This window comes from Salvelinus fontinalis, chromosome 2 (assembly GCF_029448725.1).
Source record: "Salvelinus fontinalis isolate EN_2023a chromosome 2, ASM2944872v1, whole genome shotgun sequence".
NCBI lineage: Eukaryota > Metazoa > Chordata > Actinopteri > Salmoniformes > Salmonidae > Salvelinus > Salvelinus fontinalis.
In genome coordinates, this window is record NC_074666.1 from 86,978,664 (window position 1) to 87,005,335 (window position 26,672).

The following is a 26,672-nucleotide window of genomic DNA, read 5'->3' on the forward strand; positions in this document are numbered from 1 at the left end:
GAGCCAACTGGTCGTGGTCTTGGTGGAGTAGATGTCCCTGTTCCTCAACCGTCTGGAAGATGATGTAACTTTCTACTGCTTCCATAATTTCTGAGGCAGTATTCTATAATGTATATGCAGGGAGTCAGGAAGCAGGTGCAGAAGGTGAGTATAATAATAATCATCATCATGACAAGACAGGACAGGACAGGAACTGCATACTGAACGTAACCAAAACCAATACTGCCTGATGATTGAGGCTACTGAGGGCTATATGAAGGGAGAGTAATCAGGGTGGTGATGAAGTCCCGGTGTGCTTAACGATGGGGAGCAGGTGTGCGCAATGATGGCTGCCAGATGTGCGCAATGTGGGTTGCCAGGACCGGTGGTTAGCAGACCGGCGACTTCGAGCTCCGAAAGGAAGGAGCAGGAGTAGGAGTGACAACTACGCTGGCCGCTCCCATATGTATTCTTTTGTAGATATATACTGTTAATAGTTCACAAAAGTTTATTACAACGTACCGGCCGCCTACTCATCTTCTTTCTTTAGATTACCTGCCATTTAGGGGCCTACCATCCCACTGCCTTCTTCTCACCTGGAATAATACTGTGAAATTGTGAAAATTAGGATAATGTTGGAGTTTTGGCCTTTATGGGGGCAAAATTACAAACTTTGTTAAACACATGCCCTGTATAAGCCTTAAACTTGTACATTTCAACTATCTGTTTGTCTCGTGTAAGAAGAAGCCATTATTTTTCCTCTCTTGTTTCTGAGTAACTTCGTCAAGCGGCCAAAGACAAAGAGCCTCTGAGAGTGACCACAGTTTTGGTCCATCATGTTATTTTCGTATCTTTCAAGGGCACAGCTGTGTGAAGATATGAAGAGAACAAAGGCTAGCTTGAGCAGCAGCGACAATTCTTTCAGCAGAAAGGGGTAACAAAACTGCCGTTATCACTTGTTTGTACGTTATGTTCCCACCATGATCTCACACACCTGCTAAACTGCAGGTGAGGTTCTATTTTCCTATAAAGGCTGAGATCCAACTCTTGTTTGATGGTCTCTTAACGCTGCACTGTTGAGTGGATTGTTAACCAGCTCCAGATTTGCAAATCTTATAATAAAAAGTTGTTGTTTTGAAGAATCTGCAGTCTCTCTTCCTTTTGATTAGAATTTCCACAACACCTTCCATGGTGACATCACCATGTGGTAAATGATATACCAATACAAAAGAGAGCTCCAAACCTCTGCCAATAAAAGCTCATTTCTCAGGCCACCCCCCAGACAGTCCTAGCAAAATTCTTGCTTGAGAAATTGCCCTTAGCTAAGAAGCTATTTTTGTTACTATTTGACCATTTTAATTGAAAACAATCACTGTTAAGTCCATAATTGTTACCCAGAAATGATTTGATAGTGAGATAAAAACAGCATTGGACCTATAATATGTTCCTTTGGATATTCTGTCTCAAATTCCACGCTATAAAAGAACCAAAAATCTAAAATTTGGACTCATCAGACCAAAGGACAGATTTCCACCAGTCTAATGTCCATTGTTTGGGTTTCTTGGCCCAGGCAAGTCTCTTCTTCTAATTGTTGTCCTTTAGTAGTGGTTTCTTTGCAGCAATTCGACCATGAAGGCCGAATTCACGCAGTCTCCTCTGAACAGTCAATGATGTGTCTGTTACTTGATGTCTTCACTATTATTCTACAATGTAGAAAATAGTAAAAATAAAGAAAAACCCTTGAATGAGTAGGTGTGTCCAAACGTTTTACTGGTACTGTATATATGGAGACAGTTTAGTGACAGAAATAAGTAGTTAAATACATGTACAATTGAATTACAAATGTTTCCTGATCTGTCTTTGTATCACTCAGATATACTGTACTGTAGAACAGACACTTTTTATTGGGGGGGGGGGGGGGGGGGGGGGGGGGGGGATCTGTTGTTCCATGTAGTGAATTTGTTATAATATTATAATATTTTTTTTAGGGAATCTGTTTTTCCATGAATGGGCTAATAGTAGTAAGGCCAAAAATAAAGTTTCATCAACTATTTTTTTTATATATATTTTTTTAGACTTCAAATGATTGTTAAAATTCAAAATCAAATAGCAAAATGATCCTTGGTATGACCTTCTTGAAACAATTCCATATAGCTTAGTAGAAATTTGACGAATTGACTTGGAAAGGTGGATTCCTATGACAGTGCCACGTTGAAAGTCACTGATCTCTTCAGTACGGGTCATTCTACTGCCAATATTTTCCCATGGAGATTGCATGGCTGTGTGCTCGATTTTATATACCTGACAGCAATGGGTGTGGCTGAAATAACCAAATCCACTAATTTGAAGGGGTGTCCACATACTTTTCTATATATAGTGTACGTCTCAAACTTTGTTCTCACAGATGGATTATGTTGCGAAACAGCAGCAAGGTTTGGAAGGGACCTCCTAGAATGCTCACAGGGTAGCCACAAAACAACCACATCCTCTGTGACACTAGAGCAGATGACGACTTTCAATGTCAGATATGTCATTGTGCACTGAACTTGATCAGACAGTCTGTGACACAAATTAATGAATTCATTTGGATTTAGAACTAATCGAACAATGATGCCATGTGGCATGGTTAGCAGAATCTATCAGAACCAATAAGGTAAGAAGACTATTTGAATAGTATTTTTCTGAATAACATGAATAACATTGAAGTACAATATCTTTATTCTATTGTTAGCGTTGTCTACCATTGTTAGATTTCTTTGTGTGGGGTTTGGTGTTTTTTGTAAACGCATTTGTTGCTTACATTTCTGGACTTAACCTTTCCTTGACATGAAAGTGATAGTCTTGAATTACATTTTTTCCTTCTTCTCGACTCCAATACAGTACTTTATATTTGTTTCATACACTTCCAGTAATGGTTATTTTACTTCAAGTAATGAACAACACAAGGACATATGTGATTTATTGTTTTTCAGGCTTTCAGGTGCCATTGATGATCTCAGTTAATGAGCAGAACAGACTACTGTCTATTGTTGCCCTCATGGCTGTGAAACCGCTAATCAGCTCACTAGCGTTGTGTTACCTGATTCAATATGGTAAGTTTAACTTTATCTCATCTATTATTTGTGCTATATATTGTATTGATTTTCAAGTTATGCATTTTCTCAAACACATATCTAGATAGTTATCTCCTATGAGTAGTAATTGGTTAGATTAGCAGGAAATGTTTTACCACATCAGGGTACGAGCAGAGCCTTATATAGACTATGAGTCTGGGTACCATGGCACTGGAATCACATCATCCTTTTTTCCTGCATTTACAGTTGCATGTTTCTGCAATGTCACCTGCACCACAGACTACAATACATCCCTGAACTGTTCCTGCTCAGGCACAGTGCCCTCATCTCCCATTCTCCTTGAGGCAGAGTGCAGGTACACACTGTTCTTTTTCACTGCTGTGTTTCTGGCCTTGTGCAGATAGATTTAAGAGATCACATGTATACATATTTATGTACTGTAAAGTTTAAACATATAATTTTAAGAAAAACATCTGAATGTTACATAAACCTTTTCAAATTTGTTTTTGTTTTTGTTTACAAAAGCTGTATTTGAATATTATAATCACTCTTCTCTCTTTTCAGATATTTTGAAGACCAAGTGAATGATAGCTGTGAAATAACACCCCCACAAAGCTGGTGTATAATACAACCAGAAGATTTTTTCAATATAATATCCGTTGAAACTTATTGCACTGCAAGAGTAAAGCACACAGGAAAAGAAGACAAAATGAAAACGGATGACTCAACTGACTGGAAATTGTATAAATTAGGTAAGTGGAGTAGACCAATGTCTTAGGATGGTTTGTACTTTACCCTGAACATTGCCTCTGATTCAGTGACAAGATATGGCATGAATAAGAAGTGTCTATCGTTAGCAGTGAGGTCATCTTATTAGCCATTCTGCTGTGACAAATTTGTATCAGCAGTTTTGAACTTTGCACAGCTTTGAAATGACAGTGTTGAACAGTCTTTACAATTAAGTATTTGTGTGATGTGGACTGAGTGTCCTGGATTCTTATATATCTATCACCCGCATTTGAAAGCTAATATGGTACAAATGATTGAGCTTTGTGCACTTGAATCCATGCCTTTTTCATATAATGGTTCCAACCCAAGCGTCTCTGCCTTTACTTCAATAGTGAAGCCGCAGCATCCAGTCAATGTACAAGTGACAGAGAACATTGACAGCTACAACGTCACTTGGCAGATGGATGAAAACATTTACCTTGATGGAAGCCTTATGTACAGGGTGCGGATTACAACAAATAATAACTATTTAAAGGTAAACAAAATATATTTACTATGTTACATGTTTCCAATCAAATATTACAGTATGTGAAATACCAGGTCCCCCAAACTGTTAAATATAAGTTTTTCTTTTGACCTACAGGATCCAGTCTATTACCCTGTAAGAGAGGACCAGAGGTACCTAGTGCTAAACAGTCTTAAACTGCAACCAGGAACTGAGTATGTGGCAAATGTCCAGGCCTCAGTGAACCCTGGGAGTAGCTACCAAGGTCCCTGGAGTGAATGGAGCTCCACCGTAGAATGGAGGACTACAGGTACATCAATGCAGCAAGTTTAGATTGAACTGATCTGCGTTACATGCTTTTCCTGGATATATTGGCGTGGGACTTCATTTTTCATGTTATAGTAATGTATGAAATGGAGTAAAAATGCTCTCTCTTTCTATACACTATGTGTATTTTTACAGAAGGGGATGCTAAGTTATGGTGTCAGTGGCCTGTTTTACTGACCATTCTCCCCTGTTTGATCCTGTGCTACCTCTTTAAAATGTGAGTATTCCTTATTTATGATCATTCAGGTAACAGTAACTGTTTGTGTTTGCTAAGCATTTTTGATCAGACACCAACTTGTATCCTCAATTTCTTCAGGTCTGCCAATAAATGAAAGGTTCTAGCCTGGTCACCATCATATGTGCTACATCCAACTTCTCTGACTTTCGTCAGATGCCTTGAACAAACACAACAGTTGGCTAAAGCACAAATTGATCTACGACCAGGCTAGAAATGTTCAGCCTCTTGGTGTTTTTATAGAAAGCGTGAAATCACTATACACTTTCCTGGCATAACCTCCCACATACACAGAAACCACAGCTGATGCTCTTTACTTGCATGTACATATAGGGGTGAGAAGGCACAGGAAGTCAGAGCTGCTTCTACATTATTATTATACCAAAACTAACCGATGATAGCGCGGTGGTTAGGTTTTCTTCTACATTATTATTACACCACTTACCCTATAAAACATTATAACACCTGCATAGAGAAAAATTCCATCCTCCCAGAAATGAAAAGTGAAAGAGTATTTGTGAAGACCTGAATAGTTCTGCTTTCCTTTGTGAAAACAACCTGTTTGTCACTTTGCCTCTACATCTCTCCTCTGCAGATTGTGGCCGAAGAGGCTACACATGATGAACTATTCCCCAAGCCCAGAGGACTTTTTCAAGCCTCTCTACCACACATATGGAGGGGATTTTAAGGTAAAAATACAGGCAAAACCAAAATAACTCATTGTGTCTGTGGGACATGTTCTAAACCCCTCCAGCAGGTGTTACCTATAGGGGGAACTTCAGCATGGCCAACAATGGGACTTTCCCATAATCAATTATGATCCTGCATTATAATGACTCAGTCTGCAGGGGCTTCAAGGGCTTGTTTTCAACTCATATGTGGGTAGATTCTCAGTAGACATTGAGCTTATGTATTACATCAGAGCAGTTCACCTCCCATCCCCCAATGGAAAATACCACAGGTAGAAATCTAAACTAAGATGTTTGTTAGGGTTATATTTAAATATTTTCCCCTTAGAGGAGTATTTTATAAATATTCCAGAAAGGTAACCACTTATCTTTTCAGATTTGCCTTTTTTATGTATTATTTACAAAACAATTGACACTCTAATGAAGGGGTCATATCCACTATGCTTAGTGAATAGTAAAAACATGCCATTTTTTAAATGTCAAATGTATTGCCTTTTAATTTGGCATGAATACAACCAGTCATGATGTTTTCATCTGATTAACCAGGTTTGTATCCAACGTTTTTACGAGTAAAGTACGTCAGATAAAAATGTAATGACAGTCCTGATGGAAACGGTAAACTTTCCAAATGTCGATGAAACAAAATATGCAAGACAAGGTGAGATATTTTTGTGTCGGTAAAATGAACTATGCGAGAAATGTCGTTGGATACGCTTTTATGTGCAAATATTGATATAATAACCATCATTTCGAAGTAAACTTGGAGTCACGCGATGACATGTTGTGCGTTCCTCCCACTATGACTTGATGGGAAAGCATGCAGTTTAGTTTATTAAACTACAAATTAAATATAGTATGATTAACTTCTAAGGGTGGTGAAAGTGCAATTGTTTAATAATCTCGCTCTTTTGTCCATATAATCTCATCATGTAGGCTATCCGTGCGCTCTAGCTGGCTAGAGCAGTGAGTAGATCCCAACTGTGGGGAAACTCAGTCCGGCTTTCAATTTACTCTTGGAAGCTGTAGTAGTAGAATGCACAATATATAATTTCGAAATGGGTAGTGCATCATCAGTTTTTCTCTTGTCATGTCAGTCATTGCATACCTTAGGGAGCTATTTTGTAACATGTTATAAATGTCCATATCAACTAGCCCATGTCAGCTTACGTTTTTTTTGCTAGGTTTTTTAGCCATGTATTTTGTAGTAATGTTCTAGTCACTCAAATATCACATGCATACACATTAGAGATGGGAACATGTATATAATTGCAAGACAATTAGCTTTAAAACGGCTAAATGCTCTCTGCAACCCATGACAAAATGTGTAGAATTTCAGGAAATAATGACTGGTGTGAACAGTTTGTGTCATGAACAGTGCTTGGGCACAAAGAAATAGACCTGGGGGGCGCGGGATGTTCCCCAATGTTGGATGGGGTGGGGCACTGAGTGAAGATGTGTGGGAACCCCTGGGCTAGATCGCACGTATCAATACCAGAGAGGGCACAGTATATTTACATTTTTGTCATTTAGCAGACACTCTTATCCAGGGTGATTTACATGAGCAATTAGGGTTAAGTGCGTTGATCAAGGGTACATCGACCGATTTTTCAAATAGTAGATTTAGGGGATTTGAACCAGCGACTTTTCGGTTACTGGCCCAACGCTCTTAACCGCTCGGCTACCTGACACAATTATCACGCAAATTATTTTGTGAGAAAACTATGAGTTGAAAATGCGATGGAAACTTTTAAACTTATTTTTATGTGCACTACACCATCACGCACATCCTTTTATATGCAACAAGTCAATTTGATGGAAACATCTCTGGTGTGAAAATGCGCATATTTGTTTTATGCGGATTCTTTGATTCGCATGAAGATCTGTAGCCAATTTCTTCAAAAAAGTAGGCTACTTGCGCATGTTTGTCCACAAAAATAATCCCAGCATCCAAACAGTGCACTGTGCACCTGACATTTGAAAATGGAAAGAGACATCTGTTAACATTGTTCACATCGAACCACACAGCATTTTGGAGCATATACCACACAAGTAAATTCGCTCATTTCTATTGCGACTGACAGGCGGCAACGATAAATTGTGGTGTAATAGCCTACAGTTTTCTTGCCATCTTCATTTAAATTATTGTGATGGCTAACAGAAATGGAATAACGTGTCCCTGAACAAAGGGGGGGGGGGGGGGGGGGGGGGTGTCAAAATCAAAAGTAACAGTCTGTATCGGGTGTGGCCACCAGCTGCATTAAGTACTGCAGTGCATCTCCTCCTCATGGACTGCACCAGATTTGCCAGTTCTTGCTGTGAGATGTTACCCCACTCTTCCACTAAGACACCTGCAAGTTCCCGGACATTTCTGGGGGGAATGGCCCTAGCCCTCACCCTCCGATCCAACAGGTCCCAGACATGCTCAATGGGATTGAGATCCGGGCTCTTTGCTGGCCATGGCAGAACACTAACATTCCTGTCTTGCCGGAAATCACGCACAGAAAGAGCAGTATGGCTGGTGGCATTGTCATGCTGGAGGGTCATGCCAGGATGAGCCTGCGGAAAGGGTACCACGTGAGGGAGGAGGATGTCTTCGTTGTAACGCACAGCGTTGAGATTGCCTGCAATGACAACAAGCTCAGTCCAATGATGCTGTGACACACCGCCCCAGACCATGACGGACCCTCCACCTCCAAATCGATCCTACTCCAGAGTACATGCCTCAGTGTAACGGTCATTCCTTTGACGATAAATGCGAATCCAACCATCACCCCTGGTGAGACAAAACCGCGACTCGTCAGTGAAAAGCACTTTTGCCAGTCCTGTTTGGTCCAGTGATGGTGGATTTGTGCTCATAGGTGACGTTGTTGCCGGTGATGTTTGGTGAGGACCTGCCTTACAAAAGGCCTACAAGCCCTCAGTCCAGCCTCTTTCAGCCTATTGCGGATAGTCTGAGCACTGATGGAGGGATTGTGCGTTCCTGGTGTAACTCGGGCAGTTGTTGTAGCCATCCTGTACCTGTCCCGCAGGTGTAATGTTTGGATGTACCGATCCTGTGCAGGTGTTATTGCACGTGGTCTGCCACTGTGAGGACAATCAGCTGTCCATCCTGCCTCCCTGTAACGCTGTCTTAGGCTACTCACAGTACGGACATTGTAATTTATTGCCCTGGCCACATCTGCAGTCCTCATGCCTCCTTGCAGCATACCTAAGCCACGTTCACGCAGATGAGCAGGGACCCTGGGCATCTTTCTTTTGGTATTTTACAGAGTTAGTAGAAAGGCCTCTTTAGTGTCCTAAGTTTTCAGAACTGTGACCTTAATTGCCTACCGTTTGTAAGCTGTTAGTGTCTTAATGACCGTTCCACAGGTGCATGTTCATTAATTGTTTCTGGTTCATTGAACACGCATGGAAAACCGTGCTTAAACCCTCAACAATGAAGATCTGTGAAGTTATTTGGATTTGTACAAATTATCTTTGAAAGACAGGGTCCTGAAAAAGGGACGTTTCTTTTTTTGCTGAGTTTATATTTGTGAACTCGGGAACGAGCGCTACAATCCCACCTGGAAAACGCCCTCCATTGACTTTTTATGGTAACAAAAATACCATCATTTGCTGTACGATTTGGAAATGCTGGAACTGGGCCATGTCCATTTCTACAAGAAAGCTGAAGAGCACATTTGATCACATTTCTGTAGAGGTGTGGGCAGAATGTTTTAACTTCCCAGACATGCCACTATGCAAATCGTATGCCATTAGTAACCCTTAGTGCAATCCATATTGCTTTTTTATTATTATTGTTGTAACGGCAGCCTTCCTCCTCTTCGTCTGAAGAGGAGGTGTAGCAGGGATCGGACCAAGATGCAGCGTATTCCGTGTTAAACATATTTAATGACAGACGAAAACGTGAACACTTACAAAACTACAAAATAACAAACGTGGCTTACCGATACAGTCCTTTCTGGTGCAGACAAAACACAGAGACAGGAAACAACCACCCACAAATTCCCAACACAAAACAAGCCACCTATATATGATTCTCAATCAGGGACAACGATTGACAGCTGCCTCTGATTGAGAACCATATTAGGCCGAACACAGAAACAGACAAACTAGACACACAACATAGAATGCCCACCCAGCTCACGCCCTGACCAACACTAAAACAAGCAAAACACATAAGCACTATGGTCAGGACGTGACAGTACCCCCCTCCTGAGGTACGGACTCCGAACGCACCCCTAAAACTCAAGGGGAGGGTCTGGGTGGGCATCTGTCCGCGGTGGCGGCTCCGGCGCAGGACGAGGCCACCACTCCACCATTGTCTTTGTCCTCCTCCTTAGCGTCCTTTGAGTGGCAACCCTCGCCCCCGACCTTGGCAGGAATCCTCACCAAGGTCCCCACTAAATTGAGGAGACAGCTCAGGACAGAGAGGTAGCTCAGTACAGAGAGGTAGCTCAGGACAGAGAGGTAGCTCAGGACAGAGGGGCAGCTCCGGACAGAGAGGCAGCTCCGGACTGAAGGGCAGCTCCGGACTAATGGCAGCTCATGACTGGAGGGCAGCTCATGACTGGAGGGCAGCTCATGACTGGAGGGCAGCTCCTGACTGGCTGGCGGCTCTGGCGGCTCCTGACTGGCTGGCGGCTCTGGCGGCTCCTGACTGGCTGGCGGCTCTGGCGGCTCCTGACTGGCTGGCGGCTCTGGCGGCTCCTGACTGGCTGGCGGCTCTGGCGGCTCCTGACTGGCTGGCGGCTCTGGCGGCTCCTGACTGGCTGGCGGCTCTGGCGGCTCCTGACTGGCTGGCGGCTCTGGCGGCTCCTGACTGGCTGGCGGCTCTGGCGGCTCCTGACTGGCTGGCGGCTCTGGCGGCTACTGACTGGCTGGCGGCTCTGGCGGCTGATGACTGGCTGGCGGCTCTGGCGGCTCCTGACTGACGGACGGCTCTAGCGGCTCCTGATTGACGGGCGGCTCTAACGGCTCGGGACAGACGGGCGGCTCTAACGACGATGGGCAGACGGATGGCTCAGATGGCGCTGGGCAGACGGATGGCTCAGATGGTGCTGGGCAGACGGATGGCTCAGATGGCGCTGGGCAGGCAGGCAGCTCAGACGGTGCTGGGCAGACGGCCGACTCTGACCTGCTGAGGCGCACAGTAGGCCTGGTGCGTGGTGCCGGAACTGGTGGTACCGGACTGGAGACACGCACCTCAAGGCTAGTGCGGGGAGCAGGAATAGGGCACACTGGACTCTCGAGGCGCACAGTAGGCCTGGTGCGTGGTACCGGCACTGGTGGTACCGGACTGGAGACACGCACCTCAGGGCGAGTGCGGGGAGAAGGAACAGTGCGTACAGGGCTCTGGAGACGCACAGGAGGCTTGGTGCGTGGTGCAGGAACTGGAGGTACTGGGCTGGACACGCACCACAGGGAGAGTGCGTGGAGGAGGAACAGGGCTCTGGAGACGCACTGGAAGCCTGGTGCGTGGTGTAGGCACTGGTGGTACTGGGCTGGGGCGGGAAGGTGGCGCCGGATATACCGGACCGTGCAGGCGTACTGGCTCCCTTGAGCACCGAGCCTGCCCAACCTTACCTGGTTGAATGCTCCCCGTAGCCCGACCAGTGCGGGGATGTGGAATAACCCGCACTGGGCTGTGTTGGCGAACCGGGGACACCATGCGTAAGGCTGGTGCCATGTATGCCGTCCCGAAGAGACGCACTGGAGACCAGACGCGTTGAGCCGGCTTCATGGCACCTGGCTCAATGCTCACTCTAGCCCGGCCGATACGTGGAGCTGGAATGTACCGCACCGGGCTAAGCACACGTACAGGAGACACCGTGCGCTCTTCCGCATAACACGGTGTCTGCCCGTACTCCCGCTCTCCACGGTAAGCATGGGAAGTGGGCGCAGGTTTCCTACCTGACTTCGCCACACTACCCTTTAGCCCCCCCCCCCCCAAATACATTTTTGGGATTTCTTCTCGGGCTTCCAGCCACGCTTCCGTGCTGCCTCCTCATACCACCGCTCCTGGGCTTTAGCCGCCTCCATCTCTTCACGAGAGCGGCGATATTCTCCAATGTGAGCCCAGTGTCCTTTTCCCTCCAGAATTTCCTCCCATGTCCAGGAGTCCTGTGTAGTGGGCCGCTGCTGCTGCTGCTGCCCGTAGCCACGCTGCTTGTTCCGAGTTTGGTGGGTTGTTCTGTAACGGCAGCCTTCCTCCTCTTCGTCTGAAGAGGAGGTGTAGCAGGGATCGTACCAAGACGCAGCGTATTCCGTGTTCAATATATTTAATGACAGACGAAAACGTGAACACTTACAAAACCACAAAATAACAAACGTGGCTTACCGATACAGTCCTTTATGGTGCAGACAAAACACAGAGACAGGAAACAACCACCCACAAAATCCCAACACAAAACAAGCCACCTATATATGATTCTCAATCAGGGACAACGATTGACAGCTGCCTCTGATTGAGAACCATATTAGGCCGAACACAGAAACAAACAAACTAGACACACAACATAGAATGCCCACCCAGCTCACGTCCTGACCAACACTAAAACAAGCAAAACACATAAGCACTATGGTCAGGACGTGACAATTGTATTGTGAAAAGTACAGTGCCTTCAGAAAATATTCACAGGCCTTGACTTTTTCCACATTTTGTTGTGTTACAGTCGGAATCTAAAATAGATTAAATTGAGAGATTTTTTTTCACTGGCCTGCATACAATAACCCATAATATCAAAGTGGAATTATGTTTTTTCGATTTTCTTTTCACAAAAAAAATTCAAAATGAATGGCTGAAATGTCTTGAGTCAATAAGTATTCAACCTACTTGTTCTGGCAAGCCTAAATAAGTTCAGGAGTAACGATGTGCTTAACAAATCACATAATAAGTTGCATGGACTCAATAGTGTTTAACATGATTTTCGATCGTCTCTGTACCCCACACATATAATTATCTGTAAGGTCCCTCAGTCGAGCAGTGAATTTCAAACACAGATATAACCACAAAGACCAGGGAGGTTTTCCAATGCCTCGCAAAGGGCACCTATTGGTAGATTGGTAAAAAAAGACAGACATTAAATATCCATCTGAGCATGGTGAAGTTATTAATTACACTTTGGATGGTGTATCAATACACACAGTCACTACAAAGATACAGGCATCCTTCATAACTCAGTTGCAGGAGAGGAAGGATACAGCTCAGGGATTTCACCATGAGGCCAATGGTGACTTTAAAACAGTTACAGAGTTTAATGGCTGTGATAAGACAAAACTGAGGATGGATCAACAACATTGTATACTCCACAATACTACCCTAATTGACAAAGTGAAAAGAAGGAAGCCTGTACAGAATAAAAATATTCTAACATGCATCCTGTTTGCAAAAAGGCACTAAAGTAATACTGCACAAAATGTGGCAAAGCAATTAACTTTTTGTACTTATTACAAAAGTGTTATGTTTGGGGCAAATCCAATACAACACATTGCTGAGTACCACTCTCCAAATGTTCAAGCATCGTGGTGGCTGCATCATGTTATGGGTATGCTTGTAATCATTAAGGACGGGGGAATCAGGATAAAAATAAACGGAATGGAGCTAAGCACAGGCAAAATCTTAGAGGAAAACCTGGTTCAGCCTGCTTTCCACCAGACACTGGGAGATGAATTCACTGTTCAGCAGGACAATAACCTAAAACACAAGGCTAAATCTACACTGCTGTTGCTTACCAAGAAGGCAATGAATGTTCCTGAGTGGCCAAGTTAAAATTGTGACTTAAATCTACTTGAAAATCTATGGCAAAACCTGCAAATGGTTGTCTAGCAATGACCAATAACCAATTTGACAGAGCTTAAAGAATTTTGAAAATAATAATGGGAAGATGTTGCACAATCCAGGTGTGGAAAGATCTTAGAGACTTACCCAGAAAGACTCACAGCTACAATCACACAGTTGATCATGTATGCACAGTTGATAAATGAGGCCCCTGATGATAGAAGCACCTTTGGTGGCGATTACAGTATTGACTCAGGAGTGTAAATTAATATTTATGTATTTAATTTAAATTGTATGAAAATGTGTTTTCACTTCGTCATTATGAGGCGTCATGTGTAGATGTGTGAGTAAAACATATTTTATCCATTTTGAATTCAGGCTGTAACAACAAAATGTAGAATACATCAAAGGGTATGAATACTTTCTGAAGGCACTGTATGTGAAAAAGTATATTTTATTGGAAACATACAGTGCTATGCCTATAATAAAATGAACAGACATTAACCCCTATTGCTCAGCCCCGATATCTATGTACCTCAACCCACTAACCCTACACCCAATTACCCACACACCCCGAACCCTGTTATCCCAATGCCCTTACCTAAGGCCCACATCCCAATACCCTAATATAGATACAATTAAGTCCCGATGCAGCTGTATCCTTGCCCTATAAGCCCTATTTCTTACCCCTAGACCACAGTTCCTTTGCCAAAATACCTCATCCCTGTTACTTGCTTATCCCAGCCCTGTTCCCCACTTTGCCTAGGCCTGTATTCCCCAAGTATTCCGCTAATTATTTCATAGATCAACTCATAATACAGTGGAATAACACATGTGCCCAAACCCCATTCACTTTTATTCCTACCACAAACTTGCTGCCAGAAAGGATTTGAATAGACAAATAGACATCCATCCAGACCCATTAGCTGTATGAGCCTTGTGTATCCCTACACCCCATTACTCATAAAAACGAAGTAAATTCATGGGCACACTCATATAAAACCGGTCTACCCCAGTGCCCAAGCCTCAACGTTCATACAAACCAGGTCTACTCTTTTTGTTTTTAGTTTTTTGACCACTTTTCTTTTTGTTGTTGTCTTTTTTTTTCATTGGGGTGGAGCTACAGGTACAATATTCAAATTAATATAATTTAATATTCTGTTCATATCATGTCTCCCATTCATTATTTCACACATATTTTTGTGTTGTACCTGTGGACTGCCACTCCGGAAAAAAAATAAACATAATTTGTATCATATTACAGTTTAAGTAATAATAAATTCAGAATGTACAAGAAAAGAAAAGAAAAAATAAGTGGGCCTCCCAAAACCACCCCCATCCACCCATCCCATTACCCCGACCCCACCCAGCTAACATGTCTCCATCCCACCTCCAAATACGATTATGATTCAAGCCTATATAATAAAGGTCAAAGAAACATAGTCTACATGTTGCTATGCTATCTCCTTGCCGACGGCAAATGCATCCGTTTTAACATCAGGCTATGTTTGTAACGGCTTTCCTCCTCCTCTTCATCAGAAGAGGAGGAGCAGGGATCGAACCAAAATGCAGCTGAGTTTGTAGACATGATTTATTAACGAAAAAACACGAACTCGACTAATACACTAACAAAACAAATAAACGGTGTAGACAGATCTGAACGACGGACTCACATAACACACGAGAACGCACGAACAGGGAAAAAAGCCTACACATAAATGACACTGAACAAACAAACCGAAACCAGTCCCGTGTGGCATAACGACATACACAAACACAGGAGACAATCACCCACAACGAACACTGTGAAAACACCTACCTAAATATGACTCTTAATTAGAGGAACGCCAAACACCTGCCTCTAATTAAGAGCCATACCAGGCAACCCATAAACCAACATAGAAACAGAAAACATAGAATGCCCACCCAAACTCACGTCCTGACCAACTAACACATATAACAAACTAACAGAAATAGGTCAGGAACGTGACATAACCCCCCCCATAAGGTGCGAACTCCGGGCGCACCAGCACAAAGTCTAGGGGAGGGTCTGGGTGGGCATCTGACCACGGTGGTGGCTCAGGCTCCGGGCGAGGTCCCCACCCCACCATAGTCAATCCCAGCTTCCATCTCCCCCTATGAATGTCCACCCTCATCTTACCCCCACAAAATCCTCTTGGTAACATCAACAACAGGGGCAGCACCGGGACAGAGGGATAGATCAAGACAGAGGGATAGATCAGGATATAGAGGTAGCTCAGGATAGAGAGGGAGATCAGGATAGAGGGGCAACTCCGGACTGAAAGGCAGCTCCGGACAGAGAGACAGCTCTGGACTGAGGGGCAGTTCTGGGTAAATAGCCGCTCCGGGCTAAGGGACAGCTCATGACTGGCTAACGGCTCTGGACGCTCATGGCTGGCTGACGGCTCTCGACGCTCATGGCTGGCTGACGGCTCTCGACGCTCATGGCTCGCTGACGGCTCTGGACGCTCATGGCTCGCTGACGGCTCTGGACGCTCATGGCTGGCTGAAGGCTCTGGACGCTCATGGCTGGCTGAAGGCTCTGGACGCTCATGGCTCACTGACGGCTCTGGCAGATCCTGTCTGGTTGGCGGCTCTGGCAGATCCTGTCTGGTTGGCGGCTCTGGCAGATCCTGTCTGGTTGGCGGCTCTGGCAGATCCTGTCTGGTTGGCGGCTCTGGCAGATCCTGTCTGGTTGGCGGCTCTGGCAGATCCTGTCTGGTTGGCGGCTCTGGCAGATCCTGACTGATAACTGGCTCTAGCGGCTCCTGACTGACTATCGGCTCTGACGGCTCGGGACAGACGGGCGGCTCTAATGGCTCAGGACAGACGGATGGCTCAGACGGCGCTGGGGAGACGGATGGCTCAGACGGCGCTGGGGAGACGGATGGCTCAGATGGCGCTGGGGAGACGGATGGCTCAGATGGCGCTGCGGAGACGGATGGCTCAGACTGCACCTGTCTGGCGGAAGGCTCTGGCTGCTCCTGTCTGGCGGAAGGCTCTGTAGGCTCATGGCAGACGGGCAGCTTTGCAGGCTCATGGCAGACAGGCAGTTCATGCGCCGTTGGGCAGACGGCAGACTCTGGCCGGCTGGGACGCACTGTAGGCTTGGTGCGTGGTGCCGGAACTGGAGGCACCTGACTGAGGACACGCACTTCAAGCCTAGTGCGGGGAGCAGGGACAGGACACACTGACCTCTCGAAGCGCACTATATTCCTGGTGCGTGGTACCGGACTGAGGGCACGCACCTCAGGACAGTGCGGGGAGAAACAGTGTGCACAGGACTTAGGAGACGCACATGTGGCTTAGTGCGCGGTGCCGGAACTGGAGGCACTGGGCTGGAGACACGCACCATAGGGAGAGTGCGTGGAGGAGGCACAGGGCTCTGAAAACGCACTGGAAGCCTGGTGCGTGGTGTAGGCACTGGTGGTACTGGGCTGGGGCGGGGAGGTAGTGCCGGACATACCGGACCGTGAAGCCGTACTGGCTCCCTTGAGCACCGAGCCTGCCCAACCTTACCTGGTTGCATGCTCCCCTTCGCCCGACCAGTGCGGGGAGGTGGAATAACCCGCACCGGGCTATGTAGGCGAACCGGGGACACCATGCGTAAGGCTGGTGCCATGTAAGCCGGCCCGAGGAGACGCACTGGAGACCAGACGCGTTGAGCCGGCCTCATGACACCTGGCTCAATGCCCAATCTAGCCCTACCAGTGCGGGGAGGTGGAATAACCCTCACTGGGCTATGCACTCGTACAGGAGACACCGTGCGCTCTACTGCGTAACACGGCGCCTGCCCGTACTCCCGCTCTCCACGGTAAGCCTGGGAAGTGGGCGCAGGTCTCCTACCTGCCCTTGGCCCACTACTTCTTAGCCCCCCCCAAGAAATTTTTGGGGTCTCCTCTCGGGCTTCCAGCCACGTCTCCTTGCTGCCTCCTCATACCACCGCCTCTCTGCTTTCGCTGCCTCCAGCTCAGCTTTGGGACGGCGATACTCTCCCGGCTGTGCCCATGGACCTCTCCCGTCCAATATTTCCTCCCAAGTCCATGATTCCTGTGTATAATCCTGCTTGAACTCGCGCCGCTTGGTTCTGGATTGGTGGGTGATTCTGTAACGGCTTTCCTCCTCCTCTTCATCAGAAGAGGAGGAGCAGGGATCGAACCAAAATGCAGCTGAGTTTGTAGACATGATTTATTAACGAAAAAACACGAACTCGACTAATACACTAACAAAACAAATAAACGGTGTAGACAGATCTGAACGAGGGACTCACATAACACACGAGAACGCACGAACAGGGAAAAAAGCCTACACATAAATGACACTGAACAAACAAACCGAAACCAGTCCCGTGTGGCATAACGACATACACAAACACAGGAGACAATCACCCACAACGAACACTGTGAAAACACCTACCTAAATATGACTCTTAATTAGAGGAACGCCAAACACCTGCCTCTAATTAAGAGCCATACCAGGCAACCCATAAACCAACATAGAAACAGAAAACATAGAATGCCCACCCAAACTCACGTCCTGACCAACTAACACATATAACAAACTAACAGAAATAGGTCAGGAACGTGACAATGTTTTTATTAGCAGACCATTATTTCAATTCTCTTGTGGCGCACGCAAGAGTCTTTTTTTGTGCATATACACCTTTGATAAATGAGGCCCCTGCTGGTCTCTCAACTACAGTTACATCAATATCCAGTAGGGGGAAGTGATGTCCATGGGAAAATGAAAGCCTTGCATAAAAATAAAATCTTTTGAGAAAGGGCAACATTGAAAGAATCTGTGTAGAGAGAGACATAGATTCTCTGTCTGAAGTCAGTGAACAACCCATGGTGTCAAAACAAGTGCCTATTCAGAATGCCATTATCAATTTGTACTGGGCTGGGCTTTGGTGGGGCACAATGTGGACTTGTTCTGAGATCAGTCCAAAAGATCCCTTTTCATATCATCCAGAACTATTGCGCGTACACACACACACACGCATATGCACACACACACACAAAACAAATAGACGATGATAAATCATTTATGGGTAGATGTAAATAATCTTTTCACATAAAATTGTGAAAATGCAAGTATTTGAAAAGAGCGCTGAAATATTTTACTTCCTCTGTGGCTGCAGAGAGTCTGGCAGAACACCAGTAGCTAAACCACAATCTTGCAAGCTGTCCTTTGAAATTATCTTAGGAAAAATCTCAGAAAAAGACACCAAGACGTGTCCATGACCAGGGTCGTAACTAGGTTTGAGTTAAAGAGGGGTCAGATTTTTTTTTAATGAAGTTGAAGCTTATTTACTGCATTTCTATACAATTACAAAACGTTCAAATGCTATTCGGAGAACAGCAAAAATTACCCCAGCCATTTTCATCTTGGCTGCTGTAGGTTCATTCACCTCATTCGATCAACAAACAGATAGCCTATCAGCAATACAGTTGTAATGTTATACCCCTGAAAGGGGGAAAATATGAGAAATGATTCTCACTGACACGTAGCATCAGAGATTGTTCAGTCATTTGTAATGATACAATCATTAAATCATCAACTCTTTACATACTGTAGATATCGCTTTCCTCAAATTACATACACTGAGTTTGTAAAACATTAGGAACACCATCCTAATATTAAGTTATACCCCCTTTTGCCCACAGAACAGCCTCAATTTGTCGGGACTACAAGGTGTCAAATGCGATCCAATACTACACAGACTTGTGTCATATTGGCTGGATGTCCTTTGAGTGGTGGACCATTCTTGATACACACGGGAAACTGTTGACCGTGAAAAACTCAGCAGCGTTGCAGTTCTTGACATGCTCAAACCAGTGCGCCTGGCACCTACTACCATACTCCGTTCAAAGGCACTTAAATATTTTGTCTTGCCCATTCACCCTCTGAATGGCACACATACACAATCCAAGTCTCAATTGTCACGAGGCTTCTTTAACCTGTCTCCTCTCTTTCACCTACAATGATTGAAGTGGATTCAACAGGTGACATCAATAAAGGTTCACAGCTTTCACCTGGTCAGTCTGTCATGGAAAGAGCAGGTGTTCCAAATGGTTTGTACACTCAGTGGATAGTGTTCATGTTTGTATTCCTAGGCATTACGAATCAAGCTCCGCACAAACAGATATCCAACTGGAGTACACAGACAGTGGTGTAAAGTACTCAAGTACAAATACTTTAAAGTACTACTTAAGTCGTTTTTGGGGGTATCTGTACTTCACTATATATATTTTTGACAACTTTTATTTTTACTCCACTACATTCCGAAAGACAATGTACTTAAAAAAAAAAAAAATCCTGACACCCAAAAGTACATTTTGTAAGCTTAGCAGGACAGGAAAATGGTCCAATTCACGCACTTATCAAGAGAACATCCCTGGCCATCCCTGCTGCCTCTGATCTGGTGGACTCACTAAACACACATGCTTCATTTGTAAATTATGTCTGAGTGTTGGAGTGTGCCTCTGGCTATCCAAAAATACATTTAAAAATGAGAAAATTGTACCTTCTAGTTTGTGTAAAATAAGGAATTTTAAATGATTTATACTTTTACTTTTGATATTTATTTGAGATATTACATGTATTTTTGATACTTATGTATATTTAAAACCAAATACTTTTAGACTTTTATTCAAGTAGTATTTTACTGGGTGACTTTCACTTTTACTTGAGTCATTTAAGGTATCTTTACTTTTACTCAAGTATTACAATTGGGTAGTTTTTCCACCACTGCACACAGATAATCATATTATCACATTCACATTAATTATTAGAATATTACTTATGATTCTGTATTAATATCAGTGATGTAGTGGTACAAAAAAAGTGGGTAATGGATAAGATGAACATTCACTGATATAAACGAAAAGTATGCCATTTTTATAACTGTATTGTTTGCATTTTAATTACATTTTAATGTAGGCCATGTCGAGATGTTCATATTGAAACATATCTTCTTCTTTTTAAGTTCCTACCTTGTTTGATAAGACTAGTACAAATATGGGGCAGAGACCCCACATTTTGGGGATCACTGTGCTAACCTCTCTCTCCTCTGCTTCCTCCTGCATGCATTGCAGCCTGCCTCAGCCTCGATCACCACACCAATGTCTCAGTAGCAAACTCTCTGCAAAGCAAAGTTATTATGATAACTTAGTAGCCTATATGATGCTCCTGCTGAGGTAGGCTCCGTTTAACGTTAGCTTCTTACTTCAACCTTCTATCTGGCTAAATAATACTAGCCAGAGCACTTCAACGTTGGTTAGTGCTATCCGCCCTACCCATAACCCCTACCCAAACCTTAAACCTTGCCTAATCCTTACCGTAACTATTTTACATTTCAACTATAATGCGTTAGGGACGTACCAAGGATTCCGAATAGCAAAGACCCTTCAAAGTTACTGCAATAGAAGTCTCTACCGGCAGCTAGCCACTTGACTGACTGACTGACTATTTACCAGTTGTACTCTCATTCTCCGAGAGTCGGTTTTTGTTTGTGTGGGGGATGTCTGTAGACACGGCAGGAGTCATGGGACGGTTTCAAAATCGCCTTTTGTCCGGCATCTCGCAAACACTGTCAGAAGCCGAGCAGCATCTCCAGTTTAGCCTACTCAACTGAGCCGACTCCGAGCTTGGGTAGCTCGTTTCACGGCCCCGGCCTGTTCGCGAGTGGGTGGAGTTAACCGTTTAAGAGAGTGGTGAATTTGCTACTAAAAAGGAAAATGCGGGGAACGAAGGTGAACATAACGAACAGACCACTGTTTACTATTCGTTGGCAAAGAGTCAGGCGCGATTAGAACTCGGTCAGATCAAGAATATAATCGTCTTAATTTCTGTAATTTAGCAGACGCTCTTATCCAGAGCGATTTACAGTAGTGAGTGCATACAATATCATACTTTTTTTTCTCCTCCGTACTGGTCCCCCGTGGGAATCGAACCCCTAACCCTGGTATTGCAATCGCAATTCTCTATCAATTGAGCTTTGATCAAGGATGGGAGCAATATTTTGATATATTTAGACTCATAATTGAGTTTCTTTATTGTGTACAAACTATATTGTAGCAACCTTAAACCAAAAGGTTTGGACCTCTTGGCATATTATTATTTTTATTTACAATGACAGCCTACCCCGGACAAACCATAACGACACTGGGCCAATTGTGCACTGCCTTATGGGACTCCCAATCACGGCCAGTTGTGATACAGCCTGGATTCGAACCAGAGTCTTTAGTGACGCTTCTAGCACCGAGATGCAGTGCCATAGACCACTGCACCACTCGGGAGCCCAAATGGTAACGGTTAAGGTGTTGACTTGACAGTCGCTGGACCTATGTTCGAGTCCCCATTGGGGCTACACCCCCAAATTTGCTACATTGGTGTCAGAAGTGGGATGGCGCAAGGGCGGCCATCAGAAAGCAGTGTACACGTGAGGCATTTGGTCTTGAGATGCGTGGAGACACACTCTCCTGAAGGTAATTGGTAATGTAGTGACCTTAACCCAACACCTAGCGACCTCATCAAGAGGTTTGGACCTCTTGGTGTATTAGTAAAGGTGTTATGGCTTGACAGTCACTGGACCTGGGTTTGAGTCCCAGTTGGGGCTACCCCCTGAATTTGCTTCGGTGTCCTCATATGTAATTATGGCCATGTCCATGACAGTCACATCATTTCAAAAGATTTAGTAGGCCGGAAAAAGCTATTGAAAGATAAACCAGAGTTACTGGAACATGTGAAAACATACTCTTGCAGCAGCCCACAGATATAAGACACTGATATTGCACACACTACAAAAACTGTAGATTGGTATCTTCACTTCTCTGCCACACATGAGACACATTAGATCGTATTCCTGCTCAACCTAATGTAAACCTAAACTAATCCGTTTTTATAAAGGATGTACTTACTCTATGTTCCCCTTTCACTAAGCAGTATACATTTCTCTGAACTGTACAGATGTCCTGTGAGAAGTTCATAGTCATGAGGATGTCGACAGGGTTTGGTTATAGTTGAGGAGCATGACATAGCTGTACTATCTATGCTGTCTTATAGCATAAGCTCAATGTCAGTGATGAACGCACATAAAGTCCCTGATCATATAGTATAAAAATAACCTCACAGCAAATTACATTTTATAAAGAAAGCATTTTGTCAATATATGATAAGCTCAGTCAGGTAGATGTTTTTAAACGTCCTCTCTCTTTAGCTCTCTGACAGCTGTTAGTAGTGCAGTATGGGCACTTACTGCAGTCTTTTCAGATGAAAAACAGTGATTAGATTCTGCTGAATGGCTCTTCACCCAGATAAGGTATTCTGGTGAAAAACCTTGTCCATGCATATCTGTAGGCAACATCTTGCTCTAGAAGGGTTCAGAGTTGTACAAAATAACTGCCACCAGTTTCATGAACATTTCTAAATGTTAAAAAAGAAAAAAGGTAATTCTTTCTGTGATCGATCTTCATATTGACAACCGAGGTTACCATGACCTGCTACCAATAACAGTGATAAGCTCTCATTCAACCTTTTGCATTCAAGTGTAGCTCAGTTGGTGGAGCATGGCGCTTGCAACGCCAGGGTAGTGGGTTTGGTTCCCGGGACCACCAATACGTGAAAAATATAAGCATGCATGACTAAGTTGCTTTGGGAAAAAGCGTCTGCTAAATGGCATGCTGTATATACAGTATACAGTGGGGAGAACAAGTATTCGATACACTGCCGATTTTGCAGGTTTTTCTACTTACAAAGCATGTAGAGGTCTGTAATTTGTATCATAGGTACAGTTCAACTGTGAGAGACGGAATCTAAAACAAAAATCCAGAAAATCACATTGTATGATTTTTAAGTAATTAATTTGCATTTTATTGCATGACATAAGTATTTGATCACCTACCAACCAGTAAGAATTCTGGCTCTCACAGACCTGTTAGTTTTTCTTTAAGAAGCCCTCCTGTTCTCCACTCATTACCTGTATTAACTGCACCTGTTTGATTCTTATACTTTTATCATGTACCTATGATAAAAATTACAGACCTCTACATGCTTTGTAAGTAGGAACACCTGCAAAATCGGCAGTGTATCAAATACTTGTTCTCCCCACTGTATATATATACTGTATGAGCCTATAGGGGCAAGGGTTTGTTTCTGCACCGGGCTGGCTTACCTTTCACCTCAAGTGTACCTATTGCTCCTTAATCATCCATTTTATCATTATATTTTGCAGAAATGGGTTGGACCTGTCTTCATCTTCAGTGAGCTGGATCCCTTGGAGAAACACCCACCTACACAGAGGATGACTGAGAAGCAGCTAGACATCCTCGGGCTGTCCAGGCTGAGGGTGGAGGAAGACAGCAGCAGCAACAGTGGGGACCAGGGCACCTGTCACTCTGCTGGACACATCTCCATCGATACTGTGATGGTGTCTGGGGAGGAAGGAGCTTTGTCAGGGAGTTCTTGGGTGACATACAAGTGCAGCCAAGGTGGGGAAAGCTTCTCCCAATATACTGGAGGCAGCAGAGGAGGTATCGACACTGAGGCGGATGGCCCTCTTGGTGCTGGGGCAGAAGAGGAAGGAGGGTTATCTGGGCAGAGTGGAAGACGGGCATCAATGGGCCTGCCTGCTATGAAGTGGCAGCTCCAGCTACAAGCCCGCAACTATCAACCAGAGCAGATTTCATTGGACTCAGAGGACGGCTACCCTCCTATGGTGCTGGATCTGGACAGTGTGGACACCATTGACAGTGGAGTCTTTGTTGAGTCTGACTGTAGCAGTCCTGTGAACTCTAACTTTGAGTCTGAGAAGCAGATAGACTCTGCTTTACTGAGTGGGGTAGGCAGTTCCCCTTCTGAATATGTCAAACAGTGGGTGATGGGTAACACTATGCAAGAGGACTCAACCAACTCAACGATGTGAGTTCTCCCTCATCTCCTGTGTCACTGACAGTGCTTCAGCATATTTGTAAAATTCCTTACTTTCCCTGGCATAGGTATATTGTTCATATTGTCATCGTGTTTTTTTAAAGTGGAGTACGAACGATTTCTTCCCAACATAAAAATTGTTTGTCGTAGTAATACAATAATATTGTTTGACAAAAGTTGTCATGTTACGTTATGTAAATAGATGTAGATTAGTCATTTTGGCCTTCCAAAACCTAGATTTTGGCCTTCATGTAATTAATCATTTTTTACAGCTTCATTTCTCATGCAATTTCAATGTGGAAAGGGCATTGTTTTTATATCATATTTGTCATCTAATGTTTCTTATGTTTGTGACAATGGATCCAATTGAGTTTGCATTCATTTTCAATCGCTTGTTAAATCTTTAAAGGAACAATCCACAGTTGCTACATCCATTTTTTGACTTCTAAATTAATTATATAAACTCATTTATTATTGAAGAATATAACTTTTAAATGCCTCATGAGCTTAATTCAACTGTCATACCCAATCAGAAGACAATATATAAGCTTGTTTTACTCCAATGTTTGTAAACATTGTAAGTGGAAACAAACTGTACAGCCTCAAAATATGCTTAAAATGTTGATATATTGGATGGTCATTCCTTGCATCAATAGCGCTGTCTATGAATTTATGAGTGGTTACATTTCTCCAGGCCCATCCCTCAGATATTACCAAAACAGAGGCTGGTGGCCATTTTGTTTCAACTAATGATTGCCCATTTAAAGTTAAAAAAAAATCTCATATGCATGATAAAGTCCCATAGGGGTCAAAACAATATTATTAAGTTATGGGAGCATTCCAACATTCAGATATTAGTCTCCTTTTTCTGTACGATGCATAAATGCATCAGAACACAGATTTAGGTCTGCTTTAATGCAGTTCTGTCATTTCTCTTTACCATTCTCATTTGCTGATAAGAAATTATAGCTACTTGTGACTGTGAACTAAAAGCTTGGCAGCAGCGGAAGGCTACATCTGATAAATTGACTCGCCACTAGGTATCGAATTCTATAATCTAGATATTGCCGTTGCACTGTTATCACAATGAGTTAAACCACTGTCTAGTTTCCGTTAACACTCCTTGAGAAGTGTGAAACAGATTGATTTGATTGCACTGAAGAGTATGATAAAACATATTTTTATATAAATTTCAGGAATATTATCATAAACTATAGCTTAGTTCATTATATTCATGATGCATAAATATGACTTATACACCAACATATCACCTTTTTTTATTGCAAGTGTGTAATGTGAAATAGAAAATCTTAGACATATGTTCATAAAAAATATTACGATGGGTTAATTTGAGCAATTAGATAGTAATCAACTCTGTCACAGAGAGGCATGAAGAAGGCGTGGAGAAGTGAACAGCTTTCATATGATAACAGGACCTGACTTCCTCTCATCGTGTTATTATAGTATTAGGATGATTGACTTCACTCATTCATTCTCTCTGAGAGATGCACTATCCACAAGACCCATGCACAAGGTAGTATGGTCCTTTCTCAGAAATGTTTTAAATTGTGTACTTTCCACATTACGATAAAATGCATAATTTGCACATTATACATGACTTATACATGTTGTTCCTGGTTTAGCCCTACACTCATGCTAAGATGAAGCTTCTACTGGCACTTTGTGCAGTTTGGTACATCATCCAACTATCAGTGTGCTGTTCTTCTGGAGGTACTGTACAATATTCCATTGTACTGTTCTTTTTGTTCATGTTCAGATTCATGTCCAGGAGTAAAAGATCTTAACATAGATGACATGGGTTGTGATAAAAGGGTGTGTTTCTTCACAGAAATGACAGATCGACTCACCTGTGTATCTGATTATTGGTTTACAATTACCTGTACTTTGAGCATCACTGACGAGCCTGCAGGTGTCAACAACACCCACTACTGGTTGAATTTCACCTGGTCTGGTGGAGTTGGGTGAGCCTTATTGTGTGCTGATGATGGATTCTTATGTTATAAATCTCTTGGTTCTGTACATTGCATGAAGTGGAGAGATGAATAGACAACATTAAATGGAAAACAATATGCAGAGGATAAATCATTTCTAATATCATTTGAATCACAAAAATGATTAACATTTTTCCACAGGATTACATTCAAATGTCCACTGGTGGAGATGGGGGACAGTTATGGTTGCACATTTGTGGCCGATTTTGATAAGAATGTAACGTATCACGGCGCTTCATTTAATGACATGGACTGTTTCAATGTACATCTTTGTTATAACATTGACTGCCAATCAAACTTGACAGGCTTTGAACCATTCAAAAATAGTAAGTTCCCTGCGAAGATTATATTGATTTGCAATTCATGAAATATTGCATGAAATAATTATGATT

At 43.5% G+C, this 26,672-nt stretch overlaps 1 protein-coding gene across 1 annotated transcript; it reads left to right on the forward strand.

Annotated features, from left to right (window-relative positions):
• The first annotated feature begins 2,401 nt into the window (after nt 1-2,401).
• Nucleotides 2,402-26,082, forward strand: LOC129830407 (interleukin-21 receptor-like). The gene is made up of 9 exons (XM_055892969.1): nt 2,402-2,632; nt 2,952-3,071; nt 3,300-3,408; nt 3,618-3,805; nt 4,175-4,317; nt 4,426-4,597; nt 4,750-4,831; nt 5,445-5,538; nt 23,574-26,082. Exons 2-9 carry the CDS (start codon nt 2,969-2,971, stop codon nt 24,261-24,263), a joined length of 1,581 nt encoding a protein of 526 aa, XP_055748944.1. The 5' UTR covers nt 2,402-2,632; nt 2,952-2,968; the 3' UTR covers nt 24,264-26,082.
• The last annotated feature ends 590 nt before the right edge of the window (nt 26,083-26,672 follow it).